The following is a 13,270-nucleotide window of genomic DNA, read 5'->3' as shown; positions in this document are numbered from 1 at the left end:
TGTCCCCAGGGATGAACGTGATTACCGGCCGAGAAAGAGGCTCTTATTACGGGGGAGCTGAACTCCAGTCAGACCGGCTGCTTTTTCCTTTAAATTTGATAAAGTTTTTTTTCTTCATATTATTCATTTAGCTTGTTGTGTTTTTATTATCACTGTGCTTATTATATTATCACATCTGAACAAGTGGGTCTGGGTAAATTTCAACCTTTTATTTGCAAAATAAATAAGAAGTTTATAAAGCATTTAGAGCTGGGCGATTAATCGATTTTACGAATTAATTCGAATTTACAGTTAAGGATGATGTGTTTTTATGAAAATCGATTTTCTCTGAGCTTAAATTTTCACCACCGATGCTTCCCTGAGCTTAGCCCCGCCCCTCTCTCCCTAAAATAAAAAACTGCTCTTATAATAACAATTAACAACACGGCAAAAAACTGATTAATGTAATTCACGTAAAAATAAAGTTATTTTGAGACGTGACTGTCTATTTAAAAAGCAACAAAAGTTGTTCATTTGTTGAAGTTTATTTGTATAATTTCTAACATATTTAGGGTGTTTTTTACTCACTTTTTTCTCTCTCACAATGTTCATCCTTTACAGCTTTAAAAACATGTATTATGCAAAATAGGCGATGACAACATTTAGCGACTTCTAGGGACTTTTAAGAGATTTTAGTAGGGGGAAAAAATCGATTTAAATCGAAAATCAGATTTTAGATTTTTTTTTTGGGCCATATCGCCCAGCTCTAAAAGCATGTTATGTTTTTGTTTTAATGCAACTAAAATGTCAAAATAGATTAAAATAGACTGTCATATACATGACAGTCCACATAAAACTACACCTGGATTCTTATATGAATCTTTTGTTCCATCTAAAAGCTAAAAGACATTTAGTTCAAAGTGCCTAAAAAACGCATTTTCAGCCTGAAGCCAGTGTTTGTCATAGCAGTATTTAAGGTGGAATGTTAAATTAGCAGCATTTAAGATGGAACAGTCAATTCAAACAATCGAAAACCTTTAGAAATTTAGTAAAGACAATAAAGTGTGTTTATGAAATCTAGCTACCAGTTACAGTACTTACATGTAGTGGCATGGCTTGTGCAGGTGCTACCTTAATGAAGACCCATGCAGGACTTTTCTTTCATTTGTCTCATTTTGCGCGTGCCTGGCAGTATACGCAGAAAGTAGATCATACTATTTGCATGGGAGGGAAAACTGCTGTTTTTTTTTTTCATTTTTTAAATTCTATTTAATGATCTGCTTTTAAAGATTGTAATATTTTACATCTGTTTTAAAAAAAAACAACAAAAACTAATTTTACTTTTACTTTTTTAGGGGTGCTGGGATGCCCCAGCTTCAGAAGCTAGTGCAGGCAGTGTTAACTGACAGCCGCCAGCACTCTCTCTTTCTCTCTATCTCTCTTACTCTCTCTCTCTCTCTCTCTCTCTCTCTCTCTCTCTCTCTCTCTTTCTCTTTCTCTCTAAGTAAGTCTGTGAGCTGATGTGTGCAGCCTGTGATTGGCTTTTCTTTCTCTCAAAGGGAACAATGAAAAAGAAAGCGAGAAAATGAAGAAGAGAAAAGAGAACTGAAGGAGTGAAGAGTACCACAGTGTGTTCTGCAGAACCCCTTTAACTCTGACGAGCTGTTTTATTCTGTTAATTAGCTCAATGAAACATCATTACTGTGCTGAACACACACACATACACACACATTTGAAAGGACAACACTGTCCTATTTCTTTCTTCTGCTGTTTTTATGCACCTCTCTCTTTTTCTCTTTACCCTCCCCTCATCCGCTCATCCCCCCAGTCTCTGTCTTTCCCCCAGGCCGATTCAGTGAGGTGTGCTGTAAAAAGCAATTAATTTAAGCCCTCAGTTGGTCTGCAGTGTAAACTGTTGCCCACAGTAGCTCTCTGGGTTTTAATTGAACTCCACTGATTCATCTCAGCTGGACCCCAGAGTTATTCAACACCTTCAGGTGTGTTTTCATTTGCTGGACTGATTCGGAGGGATAGACAGATGCAGGTACCTTTCAGGTGTCCTCTACCCAGCGTGACGAACCCAGAGGAGATGAAGTTGTGCATGTCCTGACCACTGCGGAAATTATCCTTCCCGTGATGTCCTGAGGGAAGAGAAACCACACATGCTCAGATTAAGCATTGGAGGCACTCTGCATTACAGCATGAGGTCAGTTTATACACAGCAAACAATAGAAGAAATAAAAAGAAAAAAAGAAAGAATAAAGTGAAACCATCCTTTCAGACACCTTAATTAAAATCCATTTTTTCTTGTTCTTTGTATAATACTATAGTATCTTTCTAGTTGTATATACATAATGCATATGAAACTTTTCCTTAGCCTCCCTTGTCTGCAGTAGCTAATAAAAGAAAGTCCTCAGAAATACAAGTTGATCAGAGAGAGACGTTAGGGTGTCTACATCAACCAGTGAGTTCACAGCCTCGCTTACCTCGGCTCAGGACTGCCCACGGGCAGGGATGAACCCTGGCTACAGCATTAGAAGCTATGGCTGAATTGGGGCCTACAGCTCTGTTTACAGAGCTATGTAGCGTTAACTATCTTGTGTTAGTAACTGTAAGTTTAAATTGGATCACCGATTGATTCTTCATTTTACTGAGACCCTACATATACACTAGAGAAGTCAAGGGTTGTCAAGGGTTTGAAAAAGTAGCACAATTCGACAAAACACCTTTCAAAGCGGACCACAGAGTTTAGAGAAAACAGTAGGTAATTCAGCCTGTAATTTTCTCAGAGGACATCTGAGAAAACACTCACGTTTGTTCTGGACAGGAATAAAATCACAGAGGACCCCCATAAAAGAGAACCCCCTGAGAAATTAATCCTGTACAGATAGGGCTATAGATTCACTATGTTGGTAGATTTGAAATAATCTCCGCGTTCTTTTCTGGCAGTGAGTGGCAGTTTGGCGGGTGAGAGGCAGGGATCAGAATGGAGACGTCCATTAAGTATTCATGCTTTGTGGTGAGAGGCAGGGGTGTACTCTGCACCCTATAGAAGGTTTTAGAGGTCATTATCCCACAAGCACTCAGGCCCACCTCATACACACACATCTGATCCTCTGCAGGGTCAGAAACCTCGGCCTCCTCCTCCAGCAGACTCAAAAACTCAGAAATCTAATTTGATGGTAATTGAGCTAACCAAGCCTCTTGACACAAAGGTCAATGAGACACATCCAACAAAAACAGCCATTATGAGGCATATCTGAGTGCGTATGGTGAAGAGAGTGAGAGAGACAAACTGAAAAGTGGAGATTTTATATTATATATATTGTGTAATATATATATATATATATTGTGGTAATAATGTTTGTGTGATGGTCATGGTGCTGCAGTAGATTTTAAAAGTGCTTTTTCTTGGTTAAATTAGAAAACACAAAATACAATCATATTAAACCAACCAATTAGAGCTAAGGTTGCCATATATACGAGTCTAAAAGAGAGTCACATAAAAACAAGCTGGTAAAATGCCTGAAACATCAACTTTTCACCCCCTAACCAAATATAATATACAGTGGTCTAAAAAGGTTTGGGCACCCCCTTAAATCATTGTTTTTTTTTATTCAGCAATTTCAGTAAATATACCATACAGCAGACAAACACAGTGATAATTAAGAAGTGAAATCAAGTATATAGGATTCACAGAGAGTGTGCAAAAATTCTTTAAACAAATAAGGCAGGTGCATTAATTTGGGCACCCTTTATTGGAACACAACATTTGTTTGGTAAAATCATTGATCTTTGACCTACATACACAGGTGAATCCAGTTATGATAAAGGGGTAAGGTGGCCAATTGCAAGTATCTTCTCTCTCTCAGAGATTTCAGCTGTCAGTTTCCACTGTAAGGAACATAGTGAGGAAATGGACAATCACAGGCACAGTTCTAGTTAAGGCCCGAAGTGGCAGAACAAGAAAAATCTCAAATAAACAGAGGAGAAGGACGGTGAGAACAGTCATAATCAACCCACAGACCAGCTCCAAAAACCTACATCATCATCTTGCTGCAGATGAAGTCACTGTGCATCACTCAGCTATGCAGGCTGTATGGGAGAGTAATGCAGAAGAAGCCTTTTCTGTGCACACAGGTATGCTAAAGGTATGCTAAAGCTAAAGCACATTTGGACAAACCAGCTTCATTTTGGAGTAAAGTGCTGTGTGGATTGATGAAACTTAAATGGAGTTATTTGGAGGACGGTTATTTATGCATGGAGGAAAAAGAACACAGCATTCCAAGACACACACTTTACTGCTCCGCACAGTAAAATTTGGTGGTGGTTCATCATGCTGTGGGGCTGTGTGATCAGTGCAGGTACTGGGATTCTTGTTAAAGTTGAGGGTTGCATGGATTTCAGTAAATATCAGCAGATTCCTGAGAACAATGTTCAAGAATCAGTGAGAAAGTTAAAGTTGAGCCGGGGCTGGATACTTCAACAAGACAACGACCCTAAACACTAAACTCGGCTCAAAATCTACTAAAGCATTCATGCAGAGGAACAAGTACAGCGTCCTGGAATGACGCTGGAATATCAAATTTCATCTGCTTTAAGATGTATTTAACTGAAATTACTTATAAATCATTTAAATTATCAGGGGTACCCAGACTTTTTATACCACTGTAGCCACTATTACTTCATAAGACAACAAGTAAAATTGTCATTACATTCCCTCTTTGGTGTCTTTAAGAACAGAAATTGTGCCAAATGTCTGGTTGGATTTTGTCTTAAGTCAGAACCTGCACAGGAGACTAGAGATTTTGTACCTGCTGAATAAAAGATTTCACTTCTGAAGAGGAGATAAGCTCTGCACATAAGGCCAGGCTGAGCTTCTCTTTTGTTTCGGAGATGAGGGTTATTTCTGGCTCTGACGAGGCTGGGTTTCATTTTTACCTCACTGAGCACAGGCGGATCATTTGCAGAGGAACCTAAACTTAGTTTGGCGAACATAAAGAGGATGCAGCTTTATTCAGAGCTGATGGTGACCCACTCTGGTGTCCACGTGAGGCTGAGTTTCCGCAGCAGCGGACCTCATTCCTGCCCTGGATCAGCGCAAGCTGCAAGATGCCACTGCAGGTTATTAAACTGCTCCTCGGGTTCCACTTTAGCCCTTTATCTCCACCTCCCACCTCTCTTTTAAGAGGATTGAGGTCAAAAGTTTGGACACACCCACTCAGAAAGCGGATTCTATCTTTGTTCTACTTAGTTTAACTTGTAAAACAACTTTAAACTAAATAGAGTATTTTAACATGCACTGTTTTAATATAATAAAAGTCCCAGAATTCAGGAGTACAGAATAAAAGTTGCTAATCTAAAAACTCCATTGAAGAACTGTTAAAAAACCCCAAACTACACAAAGACAACTGATTGGATGGAATTCATGTGTGTGAAAACAAACCAGTATAGACACCTTAAAAATACACAAGCTCTACACAATCTTTTAATGCCAGAGTTTCTGTGTGTGTTGCACCATGGTTGGTTTTGTTTGGACAAGTGTAGGTTGTGTAGAAAGTGTGTGTGTGTGTATGTGTGTGTGTTGTATTGAGGTTGGTTTTGTTGTGTAGTGTAAATCTGGCAGGTAGTATAGAGGTGTGTGTGTCGTACCATGGTTGGTTTAGTTCTGGATGGTGTGTAGATTTTGAACGTTGATTAGAGGTGTGTGTGTGTGTGTGTGTGTGTGTGTGTGGTACCGTGGTTGGTTTTGTTGTTGACGGGTGTGTAGATATGGGAGGTTGTGTAGAGGTGTGTGTGTGTGTTGTACCGTGGTTGGTTTTGTTGTGAACTGGTGTGTAGATATGGGAGGTTGTGTAGAGGTGTGTGTGTGTGTATGTGTGTGTTGTACCGTGGTTGGTGTTGTTGTGAACTGGTGTGTAGATATGGGAGGTTGTGTAGAGGTGTGTGTGTGTGTGTGTGTGTGTTGTACCGTGGTTGGTTTTGTTGTGAACTGGTGTGTAGATATGGGAGGTTGTGTAGAGGTGTGTGTGTGTGTGTGTGTGTGTGTGTGTGTGTGTTGTACCGTGGTTGGTTTTGTTGTGAACTGGTGTGTAGTGGTTTTTGAGGCTGCTCTCTTTAGGTGATCCCTCTATAGTGGCCATGTTCTCCTGTTCGTACTGGGAGGCGGCGGTGGAACCCTGCTGTCTCAGGATATCTGCCAGAGCCCTAAACACAAAAAACACACACACACACACACACACACACACACACACACACACACACACACACACAGGAGAATGTTTAATATAACTTGTAGTGCATTATTCTAGATATTAAATATCTCACAGTTAAATATCTTGCAGTTTGTTCGTATTCATTCCGCTATATTAATACTTAGAAGAGCCACCTTTCACTAAATATCTTTTGGTATATGTCTCTACAAGCTTTGCACATAGATTTTTACCCACTCTTCTCTGCAAAATGAGCTCAGGATTTCCCACCACATTCCTCGGGTCGGGTCGGGTTCCAGAAAATAGTCTAAGATGTAGGCATCTGTTTTTTAATTAAATTTTTATTTTTAAATAAAGCTCTGGTGTGATAATCACAATGTTGCTAAGTAACCAATTATTATTGTTCACGAAAATGAACCAAATAACGAAAACTGAAAGTGAAAAAACTAATTTATTTATAATTGTTGTTTATTTGTGCCGATTCTGTCCGCGAAGCGGGAGTCGGATATAGCACAACAGTAGTGTTAGTTGTAAGCGCTCGTGCTAGCCGCAAAATACGACACTGAGGGAGCTGCAGAATTCTGTATGGGACTAGAATATGAGCACGAGGAGATAAAAGAGAAACAGGAGATACAGTATGTGAGAACCTTTACCTGTGAGTAGCTCATCTCTCTCTCTTTCTCTCTCTCTCTCTCTCTCTCTCTCTCTCAACTCCTTCATGTTTGACCTGCAGCACTGTGTGTAGCTGTTCTTAAAAATCATTTTAATTAAATAATAGTTCTATGCTTCTATGTTACAGTGTTAATTAACATAATTCTGATCATATTTCGCTCAGTCAAACAGCCCGAAAACAGACAGTTTACGGGGCGGGGCGGGGCGGGGCGGGGCGGGCTCGGGCTCATAATGACAGTTTATGGTTCGGGTTGGGTCGGGCTCGGGCAGAACGTGCACGGGCTCGGACTGGGTCTGGTCGAAGTTTTTAAGCCCGATCTAACCTCTATCTCTGATTGGTGCTCTACTTGCACGATCTGTCAGTTTGTGTGGATGTCTATGTCTTGGTAAATTTGCACCTTTAAAATACTTAATATTTGGATGATGGATTGAACAGTGCTCCTCTGGATGCTCACAGCTTCTCCATACATTTATTTCTGACCTGTCTGGTGAGTTTCTTGGTCTTCATGATGCTGTTTGTTCACTAGTGTTCTTTAACAAACCACTGAGGCCTTCACAGAACAGCTGTTTTTATACTGAGACTAAATTACACACAGCTGAACTCTATTAACTCATTAAGTCACTGTAACACAATAAATAATGTAAATTTAAAAATCTAGCAAAGAAATAGTGCAGAATATTTAGTGCATGGGTACAACCGGCAAACCTAAATAAATATACAAAAAATATTTACAAACAAATATCAAAATAAATACAAAATAGACTTTTAATTATATTTTTACATCGTTTAAAAATGATGAAAATACATTATATGGTGTGACATTAGAATTTATAATATAAGAAGTTATAATTTTATTTAAAAGGATGTATTTAGTGTAACCACTAAGCTGTGACTGACACATACATTCTCCAACCTTATTTAAAAAGGTTCTCTAGTGTTTGCTCAGTAAAGATATTAGATACTAAAATGGTTCTTTGTCTGGTTCTTCAGATTAGCTGCATGTCTAGGCTGCATTCACGGGTGGCTGCATTTCTCAGTGGCCATATCACAGGGTCCTTTATATACAGGAGAGAAATGCAGTTTATGTTTTGAGAGATTTAGAGAGTACAACTTATCCATTTCACCTTCAGTTTAACCCCAATTCACTGCTCACAATCAACACAAGAGGGTAAATAAACACAGCACCACAAAAACTTAGCAAAAATATTTAAAAAATATTTTTTAAATATATTTCTTTAAATAAATTAAAAGAGCACATATGTTTTGTGTGTCAGTGTAACATTCACAGGTAACGCAATATGAATGAGAAATAAAAGGAGAAAATAGGGTCTCCAGATGAGGCTGAGAACAGCACTGATAAATATGACCTAATTAAACCAAGCTGAAAAACTATTTCTGCTGCATCCAGCCTCATAATGTTACCTGGATATTACTGACATTCTCCTATTTACCTGTTAAATATTATCTTATTTACACATGTGAACACTTCTGAATCTACACTGCAAACAAATATTATAGTATACAACAGGGGTCGGCAATTAAGTTTGGCCGCGGGCCAGATTTTTTCCAAGCCATTACATGGCGGGCCACAAGCACTTGGCAGATTGGCGGGCGAGGTGGCGGGAGGGCGCTCTTAAAATGACAAGCAGACATTCAAGTGGGCTGATGTGGGTGAAATCTGTGGACTGACCATTGGGGGCGCTATTAATGATATACCTGTTTGTTAAATTAAAAAAAACAAACGAATAAAAAAAAAAAACAGAATAAAGAAGCTAGCAGTTATCTAACAGCCCGTGGCTCTATCAAAAAATCTTTAATAAATTTTTCTGTTTTGGAAAATTAAGTTTCTAAATAAAGAGCATTTTTGAGACGGACAGTCCGATTTTTTTTTTCATTATAGTTCAACCTCACGGGCCAGATGTTTCTTGCTTGCGGGCCGCATCTGGCCCGCGGGCCGCCTATTGCCGACCTATGGTATAAAAGAACATATTTTTCTGTAAATTGATTGATAAATACTGTGTAAAAACAGAACATGTGTTAGTATAATATATATTTTTTTGTCTCTCCGAACTGTAGAGAACACATTTTATAAGATGTCCGCATGCCAAGACGTTTTTTTTGTTGTTGTTGTTTATGTTCAATTGTTCTATTTCATTGTACTGAAAATACAGTCTGTGGCTTAAATACGTATTACAATTATGTTGTACTATTAACAGTATATGCTTTTACTGCAATAAAAGTACTTCTGTTCCAAAAAAAAAGAAAAAATGTATGTCAAACTGAGGTTTATGCTAAACCAAATGGGTATTTTTCCTAAGTTTGACCTCCCATTACTCCAAAATGCTGCACTAAGGTAACTTGAGACATAAACCTTGAATACATGAAAATGAGCGTGTAAAAGACAATAGATACTAAAAGATAATAAAAGAAAGTGAGCATTAGTTGCTTAGTCCTGGTTTTAGAGCCACTCTTTCCCGCAGGTTCTATTGTTTACATAGAGTCATTGGTTTATACTAATTACAGCACAGCTGATCCAACTTATCAACTAACAAGCCCTGGCTGAGGTGAACTGGGTGTGTTACAGCAGAAAAAACACTAAAACAAGAAGAACAGTGTTACTCCAGAAACACAAAGCTAACCTAGCTAAATGAAGCACCAATAATAAAGGAAAAGTAAAAAATGCATAACATGGCTTAATAGACTAAAACAATGAGCCACAAACACCAACATTTTCTAATTTATTTTACTGCATAATAAACTTAATCTGAATCTTCATGAGATAAACAAACCACTGCAGTATAACACACATTACTAACATGCTGTAAAATCCAGAAAGGCTGGGAAGTAAACAGGCTGGATAAGCAGCTCTTGACCAGCACTGAATATGATAACATTTGAGTTTAAAGGAGAACTCCTGTGTAAAATGGACTTTAGGAGTAGTAAAACATAATAAAAAGTTCTTACCTTTGATGAATAGCACACCTCTGTTCTCCCACAGCATTCTGAGATCCAGAAATTTTAACAGTTTGTCCAAACACCCTTTCAGCCACAAGGCATAAATTGCCCCGATAAATCGTTTTTCTTCCACCGTTATCCAGCTCAAAGTAGCTCCACACCTCCTTGCTAGAATCCGGAGAGCCCTTAAAAAGTGCACAATATATTATCAAAAAGCTCTGTTTACATCCTATAATGTGAGCTTGAGCTCCGAGCGCCGCCATTACTCCTGGACTATGGGTTATGCCCCGTGTCACCCAGTCTGAACGGTGTTTGGACAAACTGTTAAAATTTCAGGATCTCGGAATGCTGTGGGAGAAGGTAGGTGTGCTATTCATCAAAGGTAAGTACTTTTTTATCATGTTTTACTACAACAAAAGTCCATTTTACACCAGAGTTCTCCTTCAAGTATAACCAGGGACAGGGTGGTTGGTCAGTAAGATTAGTATTCACAACTCTTAAACAATCTCACAATTCACAGGATTCAATGCTGTTCAGAAAATGTGCTTTAAATAAAACATATAGGGTTCTAAACATATTTATTTATTAAAAGTTTCCAAAAAGCCCATTCATTCAGCCCATTGAGAACTTAGCTTAGACATGGAACACAAAATATGGGCATAATAAGGACTACAGAATAACAAACAACTGCATTAGTCTATGAACTAGTGGATGCTTAATGTCACCTCATAGCTAAGCTAGTTAGTTTGCTAGCTTGGTCACTAACTGCTCAGCTTATTTACAAAGACCCACACCACTTACTTCTAGGACTTAAAAAAGCCTGAGGAAATGAAAATTTTTACAGCATACCTAAACTTTAACTTAGTGCGGGGTGGTATGGCCAAAAATGTACATCACGGCATTGTTTTAATTATTATTTTTTGCATGATTGGGCTTTAATATAGGTTTGTGAGTTAATGTACTGTTAAGAGTACATATAATATAAAACATTTAGGCTATAAATTGAGGCTTTTATTACTATTGGGTTTGGGTTTGCATTCAGACTTCATTAGCAGAAAAACAGCTAAAGATTGTAAACAGTAGGTCTTAAAAAGAGACATGCTAACAACATTAACACAGCTTCTATTACAAACTATAAAAAAACATTTTAAATAGCTTCATAATCACGATAGCATGGACATAAAATATGTTTAAGTATTCACAGAGATATTTCTCAAAAGAAACCAGTTTAATATCAATTTACTATATGTTATTCCTGAAGCCCTTACAGGCATTACAGTATTAAAATCAGCCACAATTCCCTTCTTTCTCCAAAAAATACATTCAAATCATCCTTCATGCTACAGTATTAATATATTTAAAAGGTTTATAGTTACGGCTGCATTTTACCTAAGATAAAACACTCATACAGTACAAACAGAAGCAGGAGCTGTTCTGATTTCTCTCCAGGCAGGACAGAGCTAGACCAGGGCTGTGACTGAAATGGCTCACTATTTACTAGTTAGGGCACTATTGAGTATGTCGGCCATTTTTCTTTGAGTGTCCGAATCATAAGGGGGAATTCTAACGTGATTTTGAGGGCACTAAAAACTCCCATAATGCATCATGATTTATAGTAAACATCGCTGCTTACTAAGCGAGCTAACTGTGTCCCAAAATGCATTGCAGGTCTCGCCACTCAGCAACAGACAGCCGAACAAAAGGAGCGGACAGCGAGCCATCAGGGTTGCCATATTGTTACAGTGGGATTCAGATAGAGCCAATTCACTGGGTAAAACGTGTTTCAAATTCACCAAAATACTGAGAAAACCACCCAAAAAGCTGATGTTCATCGTGTCAACAATATTACAGGGTTTATTCCAACATGACCTTAAATAAAATACCTTAATTATCTTAAATATCACTAATTACAAAAAACAATATTTAACTGAGTTTATCTGCATGTTTGTATGATGTGTTTTGTGCCTTGTATTACTGGACACAAAAAAAGGAAATACAGTACATAAAAATAATCTTATATAAAAACAATAATTTTAGGTTTTCTTCATGTAGTTCAATATTGTGAGGATTATCTTTTAAACAGCGTAAATATAACAGGCAGATGAATTACTTCATGATCAGCTCAGAGCTTCACTAACTTTAACTTTAATTCAGAGCTCAGTTCAGTGTGTTTATGGAGTTTTAAACACGGCCCAAACACTCACCTGTGTTTAACTGGTGCTGGCGCATTAAAATTAATGATGAGGTAGCGTCCAATTCTCTCCTGTTTCACCACTAATTAGTGAACTACATAGTTTCTCCCTAAATAGCGCAATACTAATGAGGGAGTAGGGAGCCATTTCGGTCACAGCCCAGCATTTGACTCCACATGGCTGCGTGTGCTTCTTTGACGGTGCTGTTCCGCATGGCACTCCGCAGCACCCTCTAGCGGTATGGCGGTATGAGAAAAACCCATACCGGTTGTATTTCCCCCTGTGGTATACCGAATGAACTGGTATACCGCCCAGCACTACTTTAGTTTCTACTCTAACAGCTGCAATTAGGTCACCAGCCAGCTACCTACCCAGCTTAGCACTCAGTGGTTAGCCAGCTTGCAAGCTAACTAGCTAACTGCTTGGTGGGCAACCACAAAACATATGTAATATTAATCATGCAGAAAAAAAGCCTGGTACTTGAATATTATCAAGCTTCACAGTGTGTTAACTGCATGCCTGAACTCAAGTTAACATTTTAACTGATAAAAAATAGCTTGACAATCAGTTTAACAACTTATTAAAACCCCAGAACCTACTATTCTAACCAGCACAATACCATACATCTGTTATCAAACCCCAGAACCTACTAATCTTACCAGCACAGCACCATCCATTTGTTATTAAACTCCAGAACCTACTAATCTTACCAGCACAGCACCATCCATTTGTTATTAAACTCCAGAACCTACTAATCTTACCAGCACAGCTCCATCCATCTGTTATCAAACCCCAGAATGTACTAATTTAACCAGCACAGTGCCATCCATCTATTATCAAAACCAAGAACCTACTAATCTAACCAGCACAGCTCCATCCATCTGTTATCAAAACCAAGAACCTACTAATCTAACCAGCACAGCACCATCCATCTGTTATCAAAACCAAGAACCTACTAATCTAACCAGCACAGCATCATCTATCTGTTATCAAACCCCAAAATCTACTAATTTAACCAACACAGCACCATCCATCTGTTATCAAACCCCAAAATCTACGAATCTAACAAGCACAGCTCTGTCCATTTGTTATCAAACCCCAGAACCTACTAATCTTACCAGCACAGCACCATCCATCTGCTATCAAACCCCAAAATCTTCTAATCTAACCAGCACAGCTCCATCCATCTATTATTAAACCCCAGAACCTACTAATCTAACCAGCACAGTACCATACATCTGTTACCAACCCCCAAAATC

At 38.4% G+C, this 13,270-nt stretch overlaps 1 protein-coding gene across 2 annotated transcripts in view; it reads right to left on the bottom strand.

Annotated features, from left to right (window-relative positions):
• Nucleotides 1–13,270, bottom strand: part of LOC103047670 (protein shisa-6) — a 155,786-nt gene that overhangs the window by 116,688 nt on the left and 25,828 nt on the right. For both annotated transcript variants that reach the window (XM_049475893.1, XM_049475894.1), the window contains exons 3-4: nucleotides 6,044–6,186; nucleotides 2,028–2,120 (exon numbers count right to left, since the gene is read on the bottom strand). In XM_049475893.1, coding sequence (XP_049331850.1) covers nucleotides 2,028–2,120; nucleotides 6,044–6,186 — 236 coding nt within the window. The remainder of the gene's footprint in view (nucleotides 1–2,027; nucleotides 2,121–6,043; nucleotides 6,187–13,270) is intronic.

This window comes from Astyanax mexicanus, chromosome 3 (assembly GCF_023375975.1).
Source record: "Astyanax mexicanus isolate ESR-SI-001 chromosome 3, AstMex3_surface, whole genome shotgun sequence".
Classification (NCBI taxonomy): Eukaryota; Metazoa; Chordata; class Actinopteri; order Characiformes; family Acestrorhamphidae; genus Astyanax; species Astyanax mexicanus.
Note: the sequence above shows the minus strand (reverse complement) of the source record. Positions and strands in the feature narration are given on the sequence as shown.